The sequence below is a fragment of the Cydia strobilella genome, chromosome Z, assembly GCF_947568885.1.
Source record: "Cydia strobilella chromosome Z, ilCydStro3.1, whole genome shotgun sequence".
NCBI classification, from domain to species: Eukaryota; Metazoa; Arthropoda; class Insecta; order Lepidoptera; family Tortricidae; genus Cydia; species Cydia strobilella.
Genome location: NC_086068.1, coordinates 42,068,517 through 42,096,059, shown reverse-complemented (window position 1 = coordinate 42,096,059; position 27,543 = coordinate 42,068,517). Strand labels below are relative to the sequence as shown.

General features: G+C 37.7%; 1 protein-coding gene and 1 long non-coding RNA gene across 2 annotated transcripts in view; one reads left to right on the top strand and one right to left on the bottom strand.

The window, feature by feature from the left end:
• The window catches only part of LOC134754980 (uncharacterized), a 543,731-nt gene extending 521,984 nt beyond the window's left edge, over positions 1-21,747 (bottom strand). Inside the window, exon 1 of the long non-coding RNA XR_010128997.1 lies at positions 21,600-21,747. This is a non-coding gene — a long non-coding RNA (uncharacterized LOC134754980). The remainder of the gene's footprint in view (positions 1-21,599) is intronic.
• The window catches only part of LOC134754810 (GTPase-activating protein), a 172,187-nt gene that overhangs the window by 90,487 nt on the left and 54,157 nt on the right, over positions 1-27,543 (top strand). The window contains exons 4-11 of the mRNA XM_063691188.1: positions 4,551-4,663; positions 5,663-5,855; positions 6,128-6,276; positions 6,473-6,689; positions 7,195-7,398; positions 19,125-19,268; positions 19,927-20,021; positions 26,208-26,318. Of these exons, the coding sequence (XP_063547258.1) occupies positions 4,551-4,663; positions 5,663-5,855; positions 6,128-6,276; positions 6,473-6,689; positions 7,195-7,398; positions 19,125-19,268; positions 19,927-20,021; positions 26,208-26,318 (1,226 nt within the window). The remainder of the gene's footprint in view (positions 1-4,550; positions 4,664-5,662; positions 5,856-6,127; positions 6,277-6,472; positions 6,690-7,194; positions 7,399-19,124; positions 19,269-19,926; positions 20,022-26,207; positions 26,319-27,543) is intronic.

The window sequence follows — 27,543 nt, the reverse complement described above, 5'->3', positions numbered from 1 at the left end:
TTCGTTTGTGTAAGGGTCGCAGTTCTAACCTAACCTAACCTAACCCACTTTTCTTGTAGCACTTCGTTTCTGTGACGATCGCAGTTTTTAAATATTTTTATTTTAAACTGTTTATTTAAAAAACAAAGAAATTACAAAATCTACTCTCAGACTTAGCCTAATCTACATTCGAATATATTGTAAGTTCCAACCTAACCTTATCCACTTCTCTAGTAGCATTTCTTTTATGTAAGCGTGGCGCGTGACTGAATTGAGGATTGGGTCAGGCGAGCGCGGCGCGTGCGGTCGCAGTTCTAACCTAACCCACTTATCTGATAGCAGTTCGGTTCTGTGAGGATCGCAGTTTTAACCTTACCTAACCCACTTTTCTTGTAGCACTTCGTTACTGTAAGGGTCGCAGTTCTAACCTAACCTTACCCACTTCTCTAGTAGCATTTCTTTTCTGTAAGGGTGGCGCGTAACTGAATTGAGGATTGGGTCAGACGAGCGCGGCGCGTGCGGGGTGCTGTGTACGGGGGATTGAGCGGTAGGGGCTAGTAATTTTGGCATCATTTTACTTTATTTGGTAATATGTATACATTTTTTGGTAATCATAGTGGTTTATTTAAGTGAAAATATCGCATTAATTTGCTCTTCAAGATTTGGTGATCATAAATTATATTTGGTGGTCATTTATGATTTTTGGTGTTTGAATACAATTTGAAGTGCAGTCGTGATTTAAACAGGTGGTTGTTTTGTAATTTTAGATTTTATTTTTCTGGTGTTAAGTATTTTATTTTGGTAAAAGCGATTTCTTTATTTAGGGTACCAGAGTATTTTTTGGTGGTCATAATATTTGGCGCCTTTTTAAATTAGGAACTTAGGTAGATGTAAGATATAAAATACAACCTACATTATGTAGCGAAAATTCATACTTAAATATAATCTTTATACACTGTATAAAATGTGACATGTAATTTAAATTATTAATAAATAGTATGATTATGATTATGATGAATACAAAAATCCAAATTTTCGTCAGCCGCCATTTCTTATAAATATTGCCAGTGTAGTGAATATTTTTTCCTCCAAATGGGACATGAACTTACATTCTAAAATGAATACGCTTATTTGAAGTTCCTTGTACAATTATAAAAAATATATATTTTAACATTTTTCATTATTTTATTCTAAAAATTAATGTTTTTTAATCAAATAAGATTAATTATTTATTTAGTTTTTTTTTCTTATTTTTATTTTGTGTAATGTTCGTTTTAGATTTAAATTTCGGTAAATTTCAGTTAAATGCTTACAATACGAAAAAAAGTTTCACTTGCATCGTGGTTTCCTAAAGCAACACAATGATTTTTATTATTTTATGCACAGTTGTTAAATAAAAAAATAGTAAAAACGTATCAGCTTATTTATTGAAATCATATTTCACAAAGTACAGAAATGCATTAGATCCCTAAAAGAAACATAAAGCTTTTTCTACAAAATCAAATCTTCCAAATTATTAATAACCAAGTGTAAGGATGATGTTACAAATTCCCTACTTCGAGGGAAATAAATATATACTTGCAACATATTTTTGTATAATAAATAAATAATATTTTAGGACATTCTTAGGTACACAGATTGACTAAGTCTCACGGTAAGCCCAAGGAGGCTTGTATTATGGGTACTCAGACAACGATATATATAATATATAAATACTTAAATAGGGTAATCCCACCAGTGAATGAACACCCCCCAGTGAATGAACAAATTCACGTTTTTTGTCTAAAATAAGAAATATAGCAATTACTTGTCGTATTTTTTTTTCTTATAAACAACTTTATTTCCTATGCAATGGCAACCCGTGATAAATTTATTTTCAACCAGTTTGAATGTGACTGGCGTTTGAAGTTTACGTGTTTCTGGTTTTGAAGTTTTGTATGGAAAAATTTGATCCCAGATAAGAACAGTGTACGTTTGGAGCAACATATGAAGTGCTTATTTAATGTTTACCTGTACAAAGTTTAGTTATTTGGATAGATTAAGAGTTAAACCTTCTATAAATGCACACTTTGTCAGCGTATTATGCGCTTAAGTCTTTATTTTTTAGAGTTCCATTACTGGCTTATCAAATGTTCTGAAACCAGTAAATGAACGGTGTGTTCATTCACTGGTGTCGTCTACATTTTTTTTTTTCTAAATGTATATGTAAACGAAATGGTATTGAGTTTGTTTTTTGTGATTCTGCATAGAAAACGATTCTGATTCATTCAGCCAGTATTGGAACAAACCAAATTTCTAGATTTTACATAGTCCATTTACTAGATTTTTCATGCCTATGTATGAACAGTACAAAATTTGGCTTGTTCATTCATTGGGTTTCTACTAATTCTATGTATGAACAATGTAACCACGAACAACGGATTAAAAGTCTATTATTTTAAGCATTATTTGCTGAGCCTGTCCTTTTTTCATCAAAATATGCACGTTGTTTCTTGTTTTAAATATTGATTCTCTTTTTCTTATTAATATGTAACAGATTTCTGTGTTAATGGTGAATAACCATGATATTATTACATTCTTATATATTTAATATCAAATAGAGGGGATAAAAAGATATGAACGCTTTCGCTATACCTACTAGAATAGAGCTGGAAACGGTTTTTTTTTTCAATTTATTTAGGTAAACAGGTTTTGTGTTAAAAATGTATTTTTAATGCTGATTAAAAAGATCGAAATTATGTTCATTCACTGGATTTTGCGGTGTTCATTCATTAGGTTTTTGGGTATTTTTTGATAAATAATGTTATAACTCAAAAACTATGAAAGTAAAAAAATCGCAGAAATTACTTTTTTAATTATTAAATGAGGAATGATTAAATTACAATTAATTATTCAAATTATTAATGAATGCTGAGAAATGATTTTTCAAACTTGGATAATTGCTTAAGTGTTCATTCACTGGAGGTCTTACCCTACATAGAAAACAACCATGACTCAGGAACAATTATCTGTGCTTATCACACAAATAAATGCCCTTACCGGGATTCGAATCCAGGACCATTGGCTTCGCAGGCAGGGTCACTACCCACTAGGCCAGACCGGTCGTCGGTCGTCGGCAGCCATCCTGACATACAAGGTTCATTCTACCTATATTTTTCGATGAGGTTTTTTTGATGAATTTTTTGCAATTTGCACAAAATTTGGCAGGATAAGCCAAGCCGCGGCCGACCAAGAGCAGTTGAAGCTACTAAAAGTCAGCTACCCCCACACAGTAGGCGTTTTCTATTTTTTTATCAGGTAGGGTTTCATGCACCCGCCCACCGGACTATTAAGGATTGTCGTAAAATTGTAAATCATCATCTTCCTCGCGTTATCCCGCCATTTTGCCACGGCAAATGGGAGCCTGACCAACATTTAATAATTTTAAAACTAACGCGGGACTTAATCGCGTACAAACTTACGTTTATTTATGGCCTGACGTTTCGAACGTGAAGTTAGGTTCGTGGTCACAGGCAGACTGACGAGGAATTGTATCAACATCTTCTTGCCGCGCGGACCACCAACCAACCAACCAACATTTGTTCAGCAACTTTTAAAAATAACTAGTGTTTTGATTTTCATTACACTTTAAAGTTTATTCTAGGACGCAATGTATTGCAAAATTTGTTATGTTTAAAGGGTGACAAGCAACGTCAAACACACAGATGGCAGCGTACATTGAAAATAATATTTAATTAGTATGAAAAAGATAGAATCTAAAAATTTCATAATTTTAAAAAGTTGCTGAACAAATGTTGGTCAGTTTGAGGCGTACAGCCTCCAGTTTAATTTATTGTTCCTGTTGCAGGAAACACCGTGTACATTAATTAATTGTTTTAAAAATGTAATGTTTTTTACGTTCCATAGTTTAAGATCTCGTTCCCAATATTATACTTAGACAACGCTATGTACTCTATAATTGTCGTATTGTATCAGGTGAAGTACTTGTACACTATTGTAATGCATCATATGTAATACATACGATGTGGTTGTACTTAATAAATAAAATAAGTACTGATACTGACTGATCCCTCACAATGGTATAAATAATATTGCAATCGCATCAGTAGAGCCGGAGTAGCTAACAACTTTCGGAGCAGCCCTCGTAGTCGAGGTGTCATGTGGCGGTCGAGCAACATTCATAACCCGGAAGACAATGAAATAGAAGAACCCAACGTTTATAAATTCCGTTCTATCACTCTCATGGTGCGCTGTAGGAGCATTCCACTAGAACGTCGCTTACGTTATGCATTTGCCTTGTATGGTAGCTACCTCATCAACTGCGTAAAGCTCGCGAATATACTGCCAATTTGTTAGCCAACTCTGGTCATGAGGTCTGCTAATATAGCAGACCAAATATCGCTATTTCAGCATTTTGAGAATATATGCATGTGTGCGACATTCTCGTGGAATACCCCTGTACACAAAAACACTACCAAGTTTTACACAGTTGAATGTTTAATGTTTAATTTGAGTGAAGGGATAGGATAGGATAGGCAATATACGAGATGTTGATAGTGTTCATATGGCAGGCGGGCGTGGCGAGTGAGGCGCGCGTGTCCGTGTGGCACGACGCGGCCACCCCGGTGTTCCTGGGCGAGGTGCGGCTGCAGCTGCGGCAGCCGGCGCCCGCGCCGAGGGCTTGGTAACTACACGACACGACACACTATCCCTTATATACACTATCCCCCAACCCAAAATATACCAATCATACCTAACCAATCATCATCATCATAATTTAAGAGCATCGCTCTTGTCGGTGGAGTATGCGCCAGTTTTCTCGATCCTCGGCCAGGCTCTTTAGGTCCCTGTAAGACACGACATTTGCATTTGCAACCTAACCAATATAACCTCCAAAATACCTTACCAATACCTGTAATCAGATTACGTCATATAATAAGTCCCCACAGTTAAAACCACCAATATTCAAGAAGTTTAAAAAAAGTTCTTCAAATATTAAACGACAAAAAGTGACACAAATATCGTAAAATTGGCCATTACGTTTAAATGACAATTTTCTGTGATTTGATCTGTGGTCGTCATCAAGGTGATTGTACGAGTCCAGTCCAGACTTAACGGGGTTGAGGTGTTTCATTAGTTTCATTACAAAGTTCTTAAGGCCACAGAAGTTAGTCGTTAGGTACGCTACACTTCAGCTCAATCAGCAAAGGGAAAGTGGGTCTAATTGACTTGCTCGGTTGGATTACAGGCACCGGCATAAGTGTAAATAAAAACTTGTAAAACCTGACAACACTTTATTTGGCCTTCGCCACGTTGCGGTTTTTGTGTAGTGGTACTAATTTATTTTACCGGCAAGAAATACTCTGACAACAGATGTTGAATGGCATTGAATGTCAACAATGGCATTAAATGGCATTGAATGGCAATGTGAATAAGAAGAATACCAAATGGAAAAATACATAACTGCCAAAAAATACTCCCAAAGCAGCAAGAAAAATTATTTTGAATACAATGAAATATTAATACCAAAAAAAAGGACTAAGGTTTGCGTAGCATTCTAATAAACAATGTTTGGAAATGAGTCGTTGACATCAGTTGGCATGATCGGTACATGAGGTACGTACATGATTGCCGTATGTAAAAGGTTTATAGCGGCGTGTAAACTTGTGTTGTACCTATGCAGGTTCTTCCTGAGCGCGCGCGCGGGCGGCGCGGCGTCGCGCGGCGCCACGCCGCCGGGCACGCGCCTGTCGGCGGCGGGCGGCGCCGCGCTCGGCTCGCTGCGCCTGCTGCTCCAGTACACAGTCGACCACGTCTTCCCCATACACCACTACCGCCGCCTCGAGGAGCTCTTCCTTATGAGTGTCACACAGAAGGTTGGTACCCTACCCTACCCTACCCACCCGCGCTACTACCGACTGATACTCACCTGGAAACAAGCCGTATACCGAAAGCGCCGAGTTTCCTGTTGCATCCCCTTCACAGGGTAGAAGGGTTTAGTTAGTTGACTACTAGGAGCCGAATCAGGCATGCTGCCAGAAACGAGGCTGACAGTATCCTATGACGATTACCTTCACCTACGACAAAAAGCTTTCACGGGAAGGAAACTGGGGAAGTTGTTATTACATGGCTAAATGTTTATTGACAGCCCATCACCACGTCGGCGGTGTACATCTTGGGGGAGATCGTGGCGAGTAAGACGGACGCGGCGCAGCCGCTGGTGCGGCTGTTCACGCACCACGACCTCATCGTGCCCGTCGTTCGGGAACTCGCCGACGCGGAGATATCTGTGCTTACGTGAGTTATATTCATATATGTTCCCCATACATAACAAAGAACATATTATGGATACATTGTAAGCTACCAACCAACCGAACCAGGAAGTGGTTGAACAATCCTTCTTTCTTATATTATTAGTGCGGCCACTGAACGTGTACGCTCGAAGGGTGCGTTCCGTGGCCCTCGTTACGGGGTTATTGTTGCGTGTGTGCAGGGACGCGACGACGATATTCCGTGGCAACACGCTGGTGTCCAAGATGATGGATGAAGCCATGCGGCTGAGCGGCGCCGCGTACCTGCGCTCGGTGCTGCGGCCGACGCTGGCCGCCGTGCTGGCCGACCGGCGGCCCTGCGAAATCGACCCCGCGCGCGTCAAGCCCGCTGCCGCCGTGCAGCCCAACCTCGCCAACCTCAATCACTATGTACAGAGGGTAGGGACGTTTAATGAGCCGCTTACATTTTCTTATCTGATACTTCTAACTTCACAAATAATACAATTTCAATTGACGCAACTTTAGCTCCTCTAGAGCCGCAGAGAGAAGACGCAACATCGTATGCATAGTAATAAGCAGTAAGAAAAACCTGCCCTCATTGTCTCCCAATTACTTTAGATGTTTATCACACGCTTACGAAACCCTTATTTAATGTCCTCAGTTCATAAACAATACAGTGAGATCTAGTCCAAAACTATGGGGTATTAAAATGATAACTGTGTAATGGACATGGTGGTAGTTATATTATAAACAAATTTATAACAGTCATAAGTTAATGTTATTGATTTAGTAAATGATTTATATAAAGTACGTTTGTAATCGTCTAACGTAGGTAACGTCCATAGCATCCGTAGTAATTTGCTTAGTTCGGCGCTAGGTCTGTATTTGTAAGGTTGTCCCCAGCTCCCCACCCCAAATATATTAGTATTTACGATTGTATCAGGTGTTCGACTCGATAACGTCGTCGTACGCGATGTGCCCGGCGGTGATGTGCCGACTGTTCGACGCGCTGCGGCAGAGCGCCGCGCGGCACTTCCCGCACAACGCGGAGGTGCGCTACTCGGTCGTCTCCGGGTTCATCTTCCTGCGCTTCTTCGCGCCCGCCATACTCGGCCCGAGGCTCTTCGACCTTACCACCGAACAAATTGCAAGTCTCATACGTTATAGTGATAGCGGTTCGCCAAAAAACGTTGCAAATGGTGTTAAAGCTATGACAATCGGCACGATTGATCTTTTAGTCCATATAAATCAGTTTGACCCGAAGCACCAAAAAACTAAATAAAAAGGAGAGGAGTTATGACTTTTTTTTTGTATGTAAAAAATTTTTTTGTTTGTGTGTGGTATTAAATGAAAGGGCAATCTGAGCCGATTCTAAAAACATATCACATCATTACATTTCAGTCACGTGTTTTAAATTAAAATAACGATAATTTTCAAAACATACCAAGTTTGGGCTCTTTCAGATACGATACCGTTGAATTATTTTTTGTAAAATATACCACAAATAATATTCTCATATTTAATCCCAAGAAGGTATTTTTGAAAATAATTTCATTTAGTTTTTTTTTTTTAATTTTTTACAATATTGAAAAATTATACACATAAGAAATATAAAAAAAAACTAAATGAAATTATTTTCAAGAGTTGCTTTCTTGGGGTTAAATATGAAAATACTACGTATCATTTGTGGTATATTGTACAAAAAAATCAGTTAGGTATATCGTATCTAAAAAAGCCCAAACTTGATAGTGTGTGAAAAACTAAACAACCAACCACCCAACCAACCAACTGATGAAAATGCGCAGTTAAAGGATTATATGGTTATTACGTATAGACCGCGGGCCAGGAACAGATTTCCATGACCAATCGCCTTCCGGGCGAAAACTCGTATAGTGGTTAACGGGTATGTATGATGAACCCTCGTGAACGTCAGCTGCCGCTCCGTTGGTGAGTTGAGAAATGGCAGCAAATAAAGTCTATTAAAAAATTTTTGTCATCTCCCGCTTAATACTTTGTCAGATGGTAGTTTAGATGCTATTGTGAATAAACAAAATCTTCAGCCGATTGTATCGCTGTGGAAAGACCGTCAGCTGGTCACATGAACATGTAAAAAAGAAAATTCTTTTCAGTCATCGGCGTCATCGCCTCCCGTTTGATACTTTGTCAGATGATAGTTTAGATGCTATTGTTAATAAAACAAATCGTCAGCTGATTGTATCGCGGTGGAAAGACCGTGTTACGCGTTTCAATAAATAAATAAAAATTCAAAATTGTTTATTGCATTCAAAAACTTTACACATATTACAGTGGCTGGTGTCTTGTCTTTTAAGTTATTTACAAAATAACCTGTGCTAGGAGGCACCGCTCTTCCATATCTAAATTACAATTATTTAGTATTATTCTATTCTTAAAACTGTTTCTTTATTAATTGTGTGTGTGTGTGTGTGTGTGGCTAGGCTAGGCTACATATCCTAGTAAGTCTTCCACCTGATCGTAGTTTTTATCTTCCAACCAATTTGTTATTTCATTTTTTACATCATATTGTAGCTTTGGGTATATATCTAGTGATTTGTTTAAAGTATTATATAGGTGCGATGAACGCTTATTATACTGTCTACTAGCAAAAGTGGTGTTGGTTTTAGGTAGGTGCATAGCAATATCTTCCCTCCGTCTTGTCAAAATGTTGCAATCAAAAGTAGTTGTTTTGTGCTTTCTTAGAACAGAGGTTAGTATATATAATTTTCTGACAGTAAGCAACTTACACAATTGATATAACTTGTCAGTTGAGAACCACATCTTCTTAAAGTACATAATTTTGAGAAGACTACGCTGAGCTCTCTCTACGTCTATAAAGCGAGTCTTGGCAGCACCACCCCAAACAGGCAAACAATAGGTTAACACGGGCTGAACCAACGATGTGTAGATTTCTTTTAAAATGTCTCTACTGTGGCCATGGGAATCCGGGACAGCTCTTGGCACCGCATGTCTTAAATTTTTAAAAATCCAATTAAGCTTTCGTAGTCGTAATATAACATATTCGAGATGTTGGTACCAAGAGTCCCCGATCCACAAAGACACCCAGATATTTGGTGCTATCAACTTTTAGTATGGTGGGACAGGTTCGCTGGGAGCAGTTTAGTACATTGTTGCAGCAGCTATGTATTTTAATGTCGAAACTATTAACAGGTTGTGTATAACTGTATATACTGTGGCATATATAATTTGTTTTGGTGGTATTTAACGTAAGAATATTGTTATTAAGCCATTCATTAATAGTCACAAGTCCAGTCTCCGCGAATTTCTGAACATCTTTCCATGAAGCACCAGTGAAGACGATGGCGGTGTCGTCAGCATACGAAAATATATCTGCGTGGGGGATCTTTAAGTCGCACAAGTCGTTAATATAAATTAGGAATAGCGTTGGGCCAAGCACAGAGCCTTGAGGTACTCCGTACGTCACGTCCTCATATTTACTGGTACAACTGCAGTCACCCAGTTTCACCCTCTGTTTCCTATCTGTTAAGTAGTCCCGGAGAAGACGAAGCGGAATATCTCTTATCCCCATCCTTTCCAACTTGTGTAACAGTATGGGGACAGAGACGGTGTCAAAGGCCTTTTTGATATCTAAATACACAGACATACATTTGGATCCATTGTCAAGATGTTCAACTATTAGTGAAGTTAGTGCAGATACAGCATCTTCAGTAGATTTTTCAGTTCTGAATCCGTATTGAGATGGGGATAATAAGTTGACAACTTAAGTACTTGAATAATCTGGTATTCAGTAACTTCTCTAATATTTTGGAAATTGCTGGCAGAACAGTCTGGTATAGGTCTGTAATTATTAACATCGTCTCTGTCTCCGTTTTTATAAACTGGTGTAATGATTGATTGTTTAGTGGAGCTGGAAAAACTCCTTTGTCAAAACAAATATTTACTAAATGCGTAATTATAGGAGTCACCACTGGCTTTGCAAGCTTTAGAAATTTGTTGGAGATATTATCCCAGCCTGGTGCACTATTATTCTTAAGGCTCGATATCATTGATTGAACTTCATGATGGTCAGTATGGGACAGTATAAAGGAGTTTGGCTGAGAACGAAGGTTTAGAAGGTATTTTATTTTATTTTATTAATTTTAGGCACAGTAACAACATACAAATCACAATAGAAAAAAAAACAAGAATCACATGGTTATCGTGGTAAATTTGTACATCGATAACAACCGTGCACAACATTCAAATGTACTCATCAACTTAACTAATTATTGTAAGACAGATTTAACTCTTTGCTTAAATGTAACAAGGCTACAGTGGAAAATGTCGAGATCTTTGTTTATTTCGTTGTAGAGAGCGCACATTCGCGGTATCGGGCTATGTTGTGATACATTATTTGTAGTTGGGGGTACACTGAATAAATGTTGCTTGCGGCTGGACCTGGTTTGTAGTTTAAAGGGAATATGAGTTAATAAAGTCGTGTCTAGTGTAGCATTGACAATTTTATACAATGTGCAAAGGTCGCTTATCTTTGCGCGTATGTTTGTTGTACGTTTTTATCAGGTTTAATATTTGTCGCTAGTTGCTTTCGTATATTGGAGAAATAGCGATTGATATAGTTTGCAGAAGCAGCAGGTGTTGATTTAAGATGTAGGAGTTCAGAATTGGTGCTATTATTTTTATTAGAGTATGTAATATTTTTTATATTTTTCCGCAGTAGTTTATTATTTTTAGAAGATTTACTTAATAACTCTCTTTGGTAATTACGTTTTAGTTTTTTAAATAATTTATTACAATTATTTCTATATCTTTTATATGTTATTTTTAGTATTTCGTTGAAAGGATCACTTTTTAACTGCTTTTGCATATTATCCCTATTACGTATACAGCGTAAGATTCCTGGTGTAATCCAGGGTTTTATAATTCTGTACTTTTTAGGTATCGTATTGATTGTAGTATGTTTATTTAGCACCGATGTTAACTCAAATATTAGACTATCTATAACTATATCAGGATCGTTGTTGTACAGGAGATTTTCAAGATTTTTATGTTTTAATTCCTCAAGAGCTGCATCAAAATCTACCACAGTTTTTGTCTTTTTTAAACTGACATTATTTTTCATTTTAGAAATACATAACAACACAGTATAATGGTCAGTAGTAGTCGTTTTCAATACGCCTCAGTGGCTTAAAATTTGGATCTAACTATCTTTAGCATTATGTGATCGAGGCAGTTTTCTTCCCTAGTGGGCAAGGTATGTGCAGCCAAAATTCCATGTAAAGAAAGCATATCCAAATACTGGAGTCTATTATTACGCTCTTGCAGACGTTCATCAGTCTTAAGTTTTACGTTTATATTAATATCCCCAGTAATTATGATGTTTTTCCTATTGGATTTGATAGTATTTAAATGAGTATTTAATGAAAGTTTAAAGGGGTCAGCATTTGTGTTAGACGGGGATCTGTATATACATAAAATTAAATTATTCAATACTTCTACCTGCAAACAAGATGCATGTAATAATCTAACCTCTTTTACTTTGTGCCGAAGAGCATTTTTTACATATACAACTACCCCATCATTCTGATTAAGTTGATATGTGGAAGAGTACATGTTATAGTTTGGCAATTGGGGGATGAGTTTATTCGAGTCAAGCCTACATTCTGTTAAAACTATTACATCTGTTTCAAACTTAAGACATGATAATGACAGTATAAAGCTATCAAAGTTACAATATATACTCCTTATGTTTTGAGTAATTAACGTAAAATCATTACTTTTAACATTTAAATAGTTATATACTTAGGTTCAACGTGTCACATTCAAAAAAGTGAGCTATCTCTAGTCTATCAATTTCATTGATTGTTTGTAGTGTATCAGCCATGGGAATATGTGGTGTGGTAAAAGCACTTCGTTATTAACTCTGTATTTGGTATGTTTTTTATGCGTAATGTATAAAAAGAAATGAGGTGAGATACAAACCCAAAACAATGGATAATACTTATTATATTTTTCCTATATATACGTTGGTGATGTGGAATGTGTAATGCAATTTTACTTTGTTTTGTAGTTGAAGGTAATAAAATAGAGCCGCGATCATAGCGTGTATATTTATGTGTAGAGGTGAGTGCTGTTTGTGTGTGCTGTGTTAACAATATGTACAAGTTCAATACTAGAATTAAGAGCAATAGACATAGTAACATGCTGCAATTTAAGTACACAAGAAATAAAAGAATGATGATGTTCACTAATTGTCAATCTCCTTGTAGTAAGTGATGTACTTTTTTTTTTTTTTTAATCTATTTAATAAAGGGGTTTTATCATATTTGATGATGGCACCCCCATTGTTACAAATCAAAATCACAAATTTACCTTCGCTTAATTCCTAAATTGACTAATTTATATAAATCTTTAGCTGTTTTTGACAAAGGGTGTGCTAAGATATCATTACATGTACCCACATTCAATATATTAATTTTATGTTTAATTACAAAAGCTTGCCTTTCTGTTTCGTTCCGGATACATTCCATCATAATGTGAGTAGCATCTTCTCTCGTCCCACATTCCGTACAGTTTTGAGTATCACTCTTGCGCATCAAGAAAGCAAAGCTATTAAGTGGAATGTGTCCCGATCGAAGTCTGAGGGCTATTATGATATCTAACCTACTCATACCAGATCCTCTAAACCATGGCACTTGACACAGATTAGGTTGAATTGTTCTGTACCATATTCCTTTGTTCAGAGACCTCTCGTCGAAGTGCTCCTTCCATAAGTCCCGGCATTTAGAACGTACCATGTTTAGACAGTCAGTAAGTGATGTACTTGATCCTCGTGTTTTATCAGGATGATTGGCGATTGATCGCTCTTCCGGACATACACTTTACCGTACGACGTCCAGCAATATTTATAGTTCTTGGACCTGGATAAGTCACGAGCCATGAAATGCAGGCGCGCTGCCTTCGAGGTAAGGTTTTCAGAGAGAAATATAGGTGTGTCTTCCTGAGTTTTAAGTCCTAAATGCTTAGCACAGAGTTTGGATTTATTCCTTACATTATATGACTTTGCCATTTTAAGGAAATCGTTTTTCAAGAAGGTGGAGTTGGTTTCAACTACAATAGGTGCATTTTTCTGAGCGGGATTTTTGTAACGAACTCTGTAAATATCATTTATATCACTTTTGGTGACCTTGCAATCAATGGTTTCCGAAAAGGTAGTGACAATTTCAACTAAGTCCTGCTTGCTCTCATTTTCCTTCCTTGGGACATTTTTTATTTCAAAGCTGCTTTTCCGGCTCATACATTGCATTTCGTCCAATTTTTCTTCCAATAATGCTATGTGCTCCCTGTCTTCCTTTATATGGTTTTCAAGTTCAGTAATCTGTTTTCTCAGCTCTTGATTTTCCAGGTGTAAATCATGCAAAGAAGCTTCTATATTGCTGGTTGAATGTCATGTCTTTGACAGTGTCTTTCAAGTCTGAGATATCTTTGTGCTGACAGCCCGTATTAAATTAAATTTAATTAAATTTCTCATCTCCTCCTTAAAATCATTAAAGTCTGAAAGAGTTATGTTATCTGTCTGTCTTTCCTGTTTATTTTGCCGTTGAGTTGAGTTTCGGTGGCTGCCTCTCCTCAACCCACCAACGGAGCGGCAGCTGACATTCACGAGGGTTCATCATACATAGCCGTTAACCGCTATACGAGTTTTCGCCCGGGAGGCGATGACTAACGAAATTTGCGCTAGGCTCGCGGTCCAGTATAATTTTATGATTAGTATGTACCGTATCTGCAGTAGTTCCATAAGTCTCGTAAAATAGGTACTGAAGTAGAACAGTGTTTTTGTATTATTGAAAAATAAAAATCTTAATGAAATTATTTTCAAAATTGCTTTCTTGGGGTTAGATATGAAGTTATCACGTATCATTTGTGGTATATTGTACAAAAAAAATCTGCCATATCGTATCTGAAGGAGCCCGAACTTAGTATGTTCTGAAAATTATTTTTATTTTAATTTAAAACACGTGACTGAAATGTAATGATGTGATATATTTTTAGAACCGGCTCATAATGCCCTTTCATATAATACTACACACAATAGGTTTATGAACAAAAAATGCCATACAAAAAAAAAGATGACGTCATAACCTCTCCTTTTTATTTTATTTGTTGGTGCATCAGGTCAAATGGATTTATATCGACAGGATCAATCGTGCCGATTTTCATAGAATTAATACTACTTCCAGCATTTTACTGAGTTTCGGGGTGAACCGCCAGGACTATTACTTAAATCAACACCTACCAAGTACTGTCCGCGCGCCAAATCCGTGCATTCGGAGCAGGGACCGGCCCGCTATCCCTTATCTGGGTTTTATAAGGCTTAACTCACCATACCCTTTGCCAGACGAAACCCTTCATTTTGCTTTTAAAAACCCTTATATTTGTGTACACACATTTGTGTAATCGGTAGCCCAAATACCCTTACAAAACCCTTATCATCTGCTCACCAACACCTTGATGCATATTGCTTATAAGGGTTAGCCTTATAAAGGGCTTCCCTTTTAGCATATAAGCGTGCTAATTTAAGTCGTCTACCTCGTTCATAAAGCACACATTACTTCGAATCCGAGCGATCGTCGGCGGCGACGGCGGCGTTCTTTGACTAGGCACGTATTTTCTTTCCTTTTCATACACTAGCGTAGATATATACTAATTCTGTCTCTTTCACGCAAAGGGAAACCTTTAGAAAAAGCGCTTAAAGATAAGGGTAACCCTTATTAAGGGCTAGCCTTATTTTTGGTTAGCTTTTCGATAAGGGTTAGTCAAAGGTTAGGGGGGGGGGGGGGGGTAGGGGTATGAATGCGCTTGCAGATCAAAAGGCTTTCAATGTGTTAGCCGTGTTTAAGGGACGCCCATTGAAAGGGTTGTCCGGTCCCTGATTCGGAGGTCGAGGAAGTGGGAGGGTGTGCGCCGCGCCCGTACGTCGCACCACACCCCGCACTCGCCCGGAACCAGTGTTGGCAACGATAACAATGCAAGTTTATCGGGTCATTCACGTCTTGTCAATTCAGTCTACTAGTGTAAATTTGCTTGTAGCTACACTAGCCCAAATCTAGATTGTACCCTAATTTAAATTGTAGACTGTAGAATTTACTGTTACGCACCGTCTGCACGTTTGTGCTATTGACATAATCGTCGTATTGTGAAGCAATACGCCATTAGCAATCATTTTTAACCGACTTCAATTTCATAGAAGGAGGAGGTTCTGTATTCGGTTTTGACTATTTTTTATTTTACTATGTATGTTCGAGATTACTCCGAGACCCGTGGTCCGATTTGAGTAATTCTTTTTTTGTTCGAAAAGACTTACTTCCAAGTTGGTCCCATATTAATCTGGTTCTGATCTGATGATGGGATCCCTGAGGAATTGAGGGAACTCCTTAATTTTTAAAGGCACGTATGGTGATTTTTTTAAATGTGTTATTTATTACCTTCGTTTTTTTGTTTTGTCTAATATCTTTTGTCGGGCCCTTATTGGCGTGAGAATGCGATGCCATCTGCTTGACCATTATGGACCACGGAGTGCAAGCTATCGCTCCCAGATTTATTTGCAAATATATATTTCATTTAACATTTAAAACTTTCGCGGTTTGAACACATATTAAATCACATTTGTAACGGGTCTATCGCGAATTCATTTTGTTACCTTTATTTACCGTAGTTTAGACACAGGTTTCACTGGTCATGGTCGCGGCTAACTGACGTCCCAGCAAAATGTCAAAACAGAGATTTGTGTGACTATCCCACGAAAAGTGCATTTAAAGTTTGAGGTAGACATCACATTTTCAAACCACCCACTACACATAAAAGTTCATTATTGTCAATAGTCCGACACACAACACTCACAACATCCGCGCACACATCCGAAAAAAAAAATCCAAAATAAATTCGCGAGACCCGTTTCTAAATGTGCTTTAATATATTTCATTTATTTTCACTTCATTATACAAATTATATAGAATTTACGTGTTTTTATTTTTATTTTATCAAAACATAATTTTCATAATTATGTACCTAATTAAGTTTGCGCGCGGCGGCAATACGTTGCATTTTATTGATAACGTAATATCGACAAAATCACACCACTCGGTCATGACATGACGCCCAACATTCCTAACATTCCTCATCCGTGCACGGAATTCGCGCGCGGACAGTAGTACTATCATTACGTAATAATCATATTATACTGTTTATTTTAATAATAAAAAGGAAATTAGCACCATCAATAAAAAAGGTTTTTGACGTACCCAAATGACTTGTTAGATTAATTACCCATTTTTTTTCACAATAGTTATTGTTCCATTCGCGTTTTTCCCCATTCTGCTTTTTAACCAGGCGTTTATTTTTTAACCGACTTCAAAATTTAAAAGGAGGAGGTTCTCAATTCGGTTGCATGTTTTTTTTGTTTTTTTTTTTATGTGTTACTCCATAACTCCGTCATTTCTGGACCGATTTTGAAAATTCTTTTTTTGATTGTAAGTATATAGATACAGATTGGTCCCGTAAAAAGCAGTTCTGATGATGGGATCCATGAGGAATCGAGGGAACTCCTCAAATGTTAAAGGCATACATATAGTGATTTTAGTATTTTCATCAACAAATCAAGCACTTACATTTAAAAAAGTGACATTTGATGAAGTGGAACTGCTGATGATGATCAGAACGGAACTCTTCAATGACGCATAGTTCACGTTTGGCGATTTGTCCTCTTCGTTATGTTTGTTAAGCAAGTTAGGTTATCAAGAAACATTTTTGTCAAGCTCGAGTTCTGATGATGGGATCCATGAGGAATCGAGGGAACTCCTCAAATGTGAAATGCATACATATAGTGATTTTTGTATTTTTATAAACAAATCCAGCACTTCCATTTTAAAAAGTGACATTTGATGAAGTGGAACTGCTGGTGATGATCAGAACGGAACTCTTCAAGGACGCATAGTTCACGTTTGGCGATTTGTCATCTCCGTTATGTTTGTTAAGCAAGTTAGGTTTTCAAGAAACATTTTTGTCAAGCTCGAGTTCTGATGATGGGATCCATGAGGAACCGAGGGAACTCCTCAAATGTGAAAGGCATACATATAGTGATTTTTTGTATTTTTATCAACAAATCCAGCATTTCCATTTTAAAAAGTGACATTTGATGAAGTGGAACTGCTGATGATGATCAGAATGGAACTCTTTAATGACGCATAGTTTACGTTTGGCGATTTGTCCTCTTCTTTATGTTTGTTAAGCAACTTAAGTTTTTAAGACATATTTTTGTCAAGCTCGAGTTCTGATGATGAGACCCACGAGGAACCGAGGGAACTCCTCAAGTGTGAAAGGCATACATATAGTGATTTTTGTATTTTCATCAACAAATCCAGCATTTACATTAAAAAAAGTGACATTTGATGAAATGGAAACTGCTGATAATTATCAGAATGGAACTCTTCAATGACACATAGTTTACGTTTGGCGATTTGTTCTCTTCCTTATGGACCCAGACCTAAACTCGGACCCGGACCCGGACAGAACTCTGACCCAAACTTGGACCCGGACAGCCGGACACGGACCCGGACTCTGATCCGGACCCGGAAATGCTACTAGAAAAGTGGGTTAGGTGGGTGGTTGGGTTTTGAACTGCGATTCTTACAAAACAGAACTGCTATCAGAAAAGTAGGTTAGGTTAGAGCTGTGACCCTTACAGAAACGAAATGCTATTAGAAAAGTAGGTTAGGTTAGGTTAGAACTGCGACCCTTACAGAAACGAAATGCTACTAGAAAAGTAGGTGGTTTTACCTCCTTTTCTACATTATTAGGCAAAAGATGCCGTTTTTTTCATTTAATTGTCTGGAATCTAAGAGTGCACCATCAACAATAAGTGAACTTTCAGCGGCATCCCCCATTGAAGTCAGTTTTTTTTTCTTAAAAATTATTCAGTAGTTAATTTAATCACACGCGTAAATCCCAGTCGCTTTTTTCCCCACAGAGAAATGTTTTCACGATAGTCACACTAAGTCGACAGATAGGTAGGTTAGGTTAGGTTCGTTAGGTAGCTTCAGATGCCCGAAGGGCAAACCGCCCAGAAATAGGAGCCCCCGTCTAGTTAAGTAGTGATGGAAATGTTCTCGGAAATATTACTCTTTGGGGAAAAAAGCGACTGGGACATACGCGTGTGATTAAATTAACTACTGATAAAATAAACGCCTGGTTAAAAAGCAGAATGGGGAAAAACGCGAATGGAACAAAAGCTATTGGGGAATTTTTTTTTGGGTAATTAATCTATACAGTCGGCTACGGAACGTACGCTCCGAGCGCGCGCGAGAGTTGCCACCCTTTAAGATAAAATGTGGCTTTCCATCACAGAAGGGTTCCTATGCTTCATGTTAAACCTCCTCCTTAAGTGAGTTCTTTTAACCCCTCGTATGCATAGACACGGATCCGTGGGTGTGAATTTAAATCTATTGTTTTTAAATGTCAAGGTCACTTTATCAATGATCAAATTTGACAGGCCGCATACGAGGGGTTTCTGAATTCCGACAGAAATTCTGGTACAGTCAGCAGCAGAATTTGCTAAGCGCGCGAGGTGTTCAAAATTACCTTGACACGCTCTTATTCTCTAACAATAAAGTCACGTCAAGATCATTTAAATTAAAACACCTCGCCCACTTAGCAACTTCTGCTGCTGACTGTAGAAAGGTATGGAAAGCCACAAATAAAATAAACTGTCATAAACTTCCCTGACGTCCTTGAAGTTGAGCGATATTAACACGTACAATATGTCACAACGCGTGCTTAAATGAGTTGAACGCGCTTAATATAAGTGGTGGTGGTCTACGGCAGGACCCGCAAACGAACCGGACGCTGACGCTGATCTCGAAGACGATCCAGTCGCTGGGCAACCTGGTCAGCAGCCGCTCGGCGCAGCAGGTCTGCAAGGAGGAGTACATGGCCGAGCTCTATCGAAGCTTCTGCACACCTAGACACGTACACACACTTTTGCATTTCACATATTATAATAACTAGAGGTGTTTTGTACTCCAATCGATATCAACCGCAAAACTCATAGAGTTAAACCAAGATACGTTTGCAACGATTTTGATAGCACCTGCAGTGCAAGTGTTATTTATACCTTATAATTTCATAGAAGTTTGACGTTTAAGTGTTATCACTTGCACTGCGTGCGCTATCAAAATCGTTGCAGACTTATGTTGGTCTAACTCGATTTGCATCCTTGTTAGATTTACAGAAAGGTCCCTTAATATATCATTAAGTCCCCTGCAAAATATATTAATGTTTCTTAAACGTTATGCGAAAGTTTTGTGCTTCATTTTAGTAGCTAGTCCAGCTAGTAAAATGAAGCACAAAACAAAGTTTAAACAAAAATTTACGTAAAATCTCGTTCTGATGTGGTACTGCTACAATATAATAGTGGCATCGCGATAACGTTGCGTTTAATATTTGTTTTATTAACTGATGGAGACTGAAGAACACAACCAAGTGACTTGCTGTAATAATTTACTATGTTTTGTTTGATATCTTTGTAATGATGGTAATATCTTCGGCCTGTTGATTGAGCCACGTGGTTTCGTTTATTTACAAAAACACTACCGAACGATTGTTGAAAGGCAGGTTTCCCCGGCAGGTGCAAGCAATAAAACAATTCTTGGAGATAATCTCCACGAGCTCAGACACGCAGAGCAGCAGCGTCCAGGAGTCGCCGGTGCTGCTTAAGGAGGGGTAAGTAACGCGGCTCCCAGCACCCCCCACTACCCTACACATCGTACACAACCCTTCTAACTTCACTTTATACCATCCTTCCTTACTACACACTATCTACAATCCTTCTAACTACATGTTTCTTTGTTTGTGCCTCACGCGGAACAGATATGGGTATGATTCACAATATTCATTACATACATTACTAGATACAATAAACGCTTTTTGGTATTAAAAAACCGACCAAGTGCGAGTCGGACTCGCGTTCCAAGGGTTCCGTACATTAGACAATTTAAACAACATATTTTTTATGTGAAATGTCTTTAAAAATCCCGTAGGGGTCGGAACAAAAATAAGTAAGTAAGTCCGACTTACGCTTGACTGCACATTTCTAATAGGTTTTCCTGTAATCTATAGGTAAAGATCTATTTTGTGTTTTTTTTTTTTTTTTTAATTTCACCCAGTAGCTTCGGAGATAAGGGGGGAGAATGGTCATTTTTTGCCTATTTTCTTGAATAACTTCTAAACTGTTCATCTTAAAATTATATACGATTTGAAAATACTATATTATGTATTTATGTATTTTGTGTAGGTTTATGTAGTGTATTATTGTTGCTTAAATAATATATGTAGTTTATGTAGTTTATTTTTCATTGTTTGTTATTAATTATACTTAGTTATTTGATTTGTAAACTTTACACCTTTGTTATTTTGCACTGCCCATTAACTTATTTCTAGCCAGTGAATCGCTATCTGAAGGTTGTCTGGAAGAGATCGCTTTTTAGCGATAAGTCCGCCTGTTGTTACCTACTCACTTATGTCCTGTCATTGTTTGTAACATGTATTTTTCTTTGTAGTGCACAATAAAGTATTTTATTATTATTATTATTATATTTTTAACCGACTTCAATTTCATAGAAGGAGGAACTTCTGTATTCGGTTGTGGCCATTTTTTTATTATGTATGTTCACCGATTACTCCGAGACCCGTGGTCCGATTTGAGTAATTCTTTTTTTGTTCGAAAGGAACTACCTCCAAGGTGGTCCCACATTAAAAAACAATATCGAATGTTGTATTTGGAGACTTAAAACATGCTTGCAGTAAGAAAAAAGCCTCTTCTTTGACAGGCGTCGGCAACTATTCCGACCTCTACCTTCCATAGCTATTCCGTTCCATTCAGACAACTTATTAGGAACAGTTTTTCGATATTCAATATTAAAAAATAAACGAGTTATAATGATGAAGAGGTAAGTAATAAAATATGAAATATGTATATTTTTCGTATTCTTACATTAACAGTAGGTTTTTGTGTAGATTACGACGTTTAAAGGAAATTAACACTCTTCAATAAGTAATTATGAATTGGAACAAGTATAAATTTAAAAAAATTGGATAAGTGAAAAGCACTAGTTCGCATAAACCAACTTTCCGCACGCTAAATAGCTACGTAAAGTAGCACTTTTTGAGCAACTGTATTAAAAAGAGAATTCCGCTAATATTATTAGGTAGTTACAAGCTGTTGTGCAATCGGCCCCAGGTGCCACGGATTAGTGACGATTTTGTATATCATTTTATCGCTACTCGTACCTAGGTACCTACCTAGTAGTTATTTACGATACAAGTGCAGAAAAGAGGAAATTCGAAACGAGTGGCGATAAATTAAAACACGACCGCAGGGAGTATTTTAAATCGACACGAGTTGCGAATTACCTATTCGCACGTGTATCGTACAACGTTTTACATTAAATACGGCCCTTTAAACTTTCGACATATGCACGAAAAGTGCTATTTGACGCACTAGTGCGAGAAAGTAGCACCATATGTACTGTAAAAGTGTTTTTCTCAAACATGCAATAAAATATCGTCCTTATGTGCGTCACACACAGGCTTCAAAGTATCACGTTTCGGGCGAAGCAACTCGAGAGAACTGTAAAGGAATTTCATATGAAATTGAAGGCCTAGGCCGGGAAGAAATTTATTTTTAGGGTTCCGTACCTCAAAAAGAAAAAACGGAACCCTTATAGGATCACTCGTGCGTCTGTCTGTCTGTCCGTCACATCCTATTTTCTCCGAAACTACTGAACCAATTTAGTTGAAATTTGGTACACATATGTAAGTTTGTGACCCAAAGATGGACATGTAACGTAAACATATTAGTTTTAAACACTGGGGCCACTTTTGGGGGGTAAATAAGAAAATTAAAAAATAAAGTTTGTCAAACTATATCGTGTTACATATGAAATTAAAGAGCTCATTGTGAGAATCTCAAATATATTTTTTGTATAATTATAAGATAAATAGTTTAGAAGTTATTCAAGAAAATAGGCAATAATTTTTAAGAAAAAAAAAACGACTTCAATGGGGTATGCCGCTGAAAGTTCACTTATTTTTGATGGTGCACTCTTAGATTCTAGACAATGAAATGAAAAAGACGGCATTTTTTGCCTAATCATATTGAAAAGGAGGTAAAACCACCCACTTTTCTAGTAGCATTTCGTTTCTGTAAGGGTCGCAGTTCTAACCTAACCTAACCTACTTTTCTGATAGCATTTCGTTTCTGTAACGGTCACAGCTCTAACCTAACCTAACCTTTTTTTTTTATTCTTTATTTAACCTGGGAGTTTTAGCAGTGCACTAAGCCACCCCCGTAATACAAAAATTACATTTGTCTATAACTGCATATATAAATTAGACTATCTAGTTATGTAGGTCTGTTCTGTGAGAATCGCAGTTCAAAAATATGTCTTAAAAACTTAAGTTGCTTAACAAACATAAAGAAGAGGACAAATCGCCAAACGTAAACTATGCGTCATTAAAGAGTTCCATTCTGATCATCATCAGCAGTTCCACTTCATCAAATGTCACTTTTTTTAATGTAAATGCTGGATTTGTTGATGAAAATACAAAAATCACTATATGTATGCCTTTCACACTTGATGAGTTCCCTCGGTTCCTCGTGGGTCTCATCATCAGAACTCGAGCTTGACAAAAATATGTCTTAAAAACTTAAGTTGCTTAACAAACATAAAGAAGAGGACAAATCGCCAAACGTAAACTATGCGTCACTAAAGAGTTCCATTCTGTTCATCATCAGCAGTTCCACTTCATCAAATGTCACTTTTTAAAATGGAAATGCTGGATTTGTTGATAAAAATACAAAAGTCACTATATGTATGCCTTTCACATTTGAGGAGTTCCCTCGATTCCTCATGGATCTCATCATCAGAATTGCTTTTTGACAAAAACGGGACCAAGCTGTATGTATATACTTATAATCAAAAAAAGAATTTTCAAAATCGGTCCAGAAATAACGGAGTTATGGAGTAACACATTAAAAAAAGAAAAAAAAAACCAAAAACAAAAAAAACATACAACCGAATTGAGAACCTCCTCCTTTGAAATCTTGAAGTCGGTTAAAAAATGACCATTCCCCCCTTTATCTCCGAAACTACTGGATCAAAAATTTTGAAAAAAAATATACAAAATAGATCTTTACCTATAGATCACCGGAAAACCTATTAGAAATGTGCAGTCAAGCGTGAGTCGGACTTAATTACTTAGTTTTTGACCCGAGCCCTATGGGTTTTTTAAAGACATTTCACATAAAAAATACATTGTTTCAATTGTGTAATGTACGGAACCCTTGGAACGCGAGTCCGACTCGCACTTGGCCGGTTTTATTTTATTTTAATGTAAACATGGCGTCTGTGTTCATGCGAACAGGCTAAACAACTGAATTTTTTTTTTCAGTCGTAGCTCAAAAATAATCAAATTTTCGTTCCCCCGTAAGCAACCCTACTTTATATTTAAAAAAAAAACCGGCCAAGTGCGAGTCGGACTCGAGCACCGAGGGTTCCGTACTTTTTAGTATTTGTTGTTATAGCGGCAACAGAAATACATTATCTGTGAAAATGTCAACTGTCTAGCTATCACGGTTCATGAGATACAGCCTGGTGACAGACAGACAGACGGACAGCAGAGTCTTAGTAATAGGGTCCCGTTTTTACCCTTTGGGTACGGAACCCTAAAAACGCAAAAAGAAATCTTTATAGGACTGTATCTCCTAGACCCTTAATTTATATTAAAATCAAAACCAAAAAAACAAAAAAAAACTTTATAGGGTATCTCCTCAACCGTGAATAACCTATCACATTACTACATGAAACAATCATCATCATCATCATGTTTGTATTATTACTTCATTGAATGTTGGAGAAAAGCACTATACATACCTCGGCGTAAAAAGGGGTTGCCGGCCTCATAACTATACGGCCTCACTACGTTTTGCCGTCTATTCTATTCGGCCGGCAACCCCTGATACTTCACGGCCTCTGAAGTAATGTACTATTAAATAAAATTGATAAACGTTGACCACCGGCATTTTATAAAAGTCTGTAGGTATGTACTGACACTGTTCCAAAATACTTACTACTCATTAATATTATATTTCAACTTTTGAATGTACCGATATACTCATAATATAATGTTTAGACATGCGTAATCTTAACACTAAATACGCGTCAAAATAATAATTATAGGAATTGGTTCCCTCTTGGTTAGTATCATCCTTGTACGGTTTGACAACGCCAAAATATTGTAACGCCGCGCAAGAGGTTTTGCGGCTAGGATTTTTATTATAGCCAATCAAAACTTATATTGACCAATCACAACTTTTTTTAAAGCGGGTAATTATTTATTAGATATAATTAAAAGCTGGATATATTAAACTTTTTCGAGCTAAACATATTAATAGAGAAGGGATAGCTGTCAGAATCAGTGTGGCTGGGGTCATTTTTGGAAGGCATTTTTCTATGGAGAGCGATGACTATTTTTATTCCGTCGCCGGTCATGGGCACCGGAATGTGATATGTTATATAGGTATAATGTAAGCATTTTTGGTCAGGAAAATTTGAAATAAAAAACCGGCCAAGTGCGAGTCGGACTCGCGCACCGAGGGTTCCGTACATTACATAATTTTAACAATGTATTTTTTATGCGAAACGTGAGTGAATAGTAAATTGCGGTTTACGATTTATGACGTATTAAAAAAAACTACTTACCAGATCTCGTTCAAACCAATTTTCGGTAGAAGTTTGCATGGAAATGTACATCATATTTTTTTTTTCAGTTTTATCATTCTCTTATTTTAGAAGTTACAGGGGGGGGGGGACACATTTTACCACTTTGGGAGTGTCTCGCCCAAACTATTCGTTTAGAAAAAAATGATATTAGAAACCTCAATATCATTTTCGAAGACCTATCCATAGATACCCCACACACGTATGGGTTTGATGAAAAAAAAAAAAGATTTTCAGTTCCAAGTATGGGGAGCCCTTTTTTGTTTTTTTTTTTTATTTTTGTGTGAAAATCTTAATGCGGTTCACAGAATACATCTACTTACAAAGTTTCAACAGTATAGTTCTTATAGTTTCAGAGAAAAGTGGCTGTGACATACGGACGGACAGATAGACAAACAGAAGACATGACGAATCTATAAGGGTTCCGTTTTTTGGCATTTGGCTACGGAACCCTAAATGATCATCGAGTCAGGTTTTTTTTTCTGGGTAGCTTAAAATTTCAGTTTGGACAAGCCAGTAATTAAGTAAAGCGAAGTGTAGGTATTTTTTGAACTAAAACGGAAGATGAGGTAGAGGGGGGGGGGAGGTGTCGCGCTTAAGTAGAGGATTGGGACAGAAACACTAGGGATGCTCTTTCCGCGCTCAATAGGGGGGCGCTGCAGTGGGTATACATTCCCTCGCGAGAAGAGTCGCTAGCTCGTACTCTCTACTTGTATTTTTACGTAGGTGCATTTGCCCCAGCTAACCTTACAATTCCAAGAAGTATTTCACTTTCCTTTGCTTTAATTTTACTGCAGTTCGTGACATCGGTGTATTAATTTCCTTTATAAACCTATGGTTTTAATATTCCCTGTTGATCCTATAATCGTAAATATTTATTTGTGTATCTACGATACACACACTAGTGTTCCGAAATAAATACTTATAGTACTTATACAAATCTTGAATGGACCCAAAAATAACCATTTAAACATTGAATTTGTACCTAAGGTTCTGGGACCGGGGTGAGTGGTGTACTGGCGTAGATAGAGGTGTTGTGTTATATTGTGTAAACGTAGAGGTGAAATGTGTTGTGTGAGTTTGTGTTCGTTTGCGGGCTTGCTACAGCGTTGCGGGTTTGTGTTCGTAGGACGATGATCAAGCGGTCGGAGGGCGTGCGCGGCGGCGTGGGGTCGCCGCGGCGGCGCTGGGCGCGCGCGGCGCAGGCGCACGCCAAGCGGCGCCACTTCCGCCTCACCAGGTACCCAATTCACTCAACGACGTCCGAATCAGCTGTCAGACCTACTATCGAGCTATACTTCATACTATCGTGCCGATAAATTACACTCACACAAGCACAGCGCTGCCTATCAACTCATGCAAAAAATCTATGGTAAGCATCGCCATGATCGAGGCCTGTATAAAGCAGTTGCTCATGTCTGTCCGTCCTCTGTGGCTAAGCCCAACAGCCTCGAGCTTCATATGACTGATTTACTTCGCCTTTACATTTGTAAGTTATAATAATAATACATAAATAATAATATTAGGCAGGAGTCCGGTTTTTTATCCCATAGCCAGTACTTAGTCCATCGCTTTCACCCAATAGCCTACTTCATTTTAGATTCCATCAACTTCCAATATTCTTTACATCCTGGCGGGTGCTGTCTCTGCATGCGTCCCATGACACGACCAAGGACAGCATCCGTTCGAAAGGGCTTCTACGTGTTGGCTTCGGCTCCGCGCACGCCTCCCAAAGGTCCGGATCACCCCTGTTCCGTGATGGGAAAGACATAATATACAATAAATAATAGTTATTTGTTATACAAGGGTGCAAAGTTGTATTTTACCCGCGAGTGCGAAATTGAAACACGAGCAAGAGAAAGTATTCTATAGTTGAACCACGAGCGAAGCGAGTGGTTCAACTATAGAATTCTGAGCGTAGCAAGTGTTTTAACACGAGAAGTAAAATACATTTGCACCCTTCTGCAACACAAAACTTTTCCCCTCACTATAGCAACTCACTTTAGGAAAGTGCAACATCCACAGGCGATAGATCATCTTCATCACTGGAATCACTCATTTTTTTTACGATAATACGATATTATAACAGAAAACTGGAAGTTGTGTATTTTTACGTGTCGGAGTCGGTGAGAAAATTTTTGTAGACATTTCTGACGATGCGTTTTGAAATTGCATCGACTCAACTTGTGCGTTCAAATTTACATTCAACATCATTTAAAAAAAAAAACAAGTGTTTCTTATGGATCGAACGAACCATTATTATGAGCGTTTTACGTTTTGTTATCTGTCAAAAGCTACTTAAACACGCTCCATCCAAGGTTTTTTATTTATTATTATTACTTTCCCCACTAGTGGATAAAATGCGTTATTCCCCGCTTGTTTTAAAGGATAAAAGACGGCTTTCCGAGCTAGTGAGGGGAGAAAAATTGGCTGTCTGTAATTTTTTTTTCGCGATTTCGTGTTTG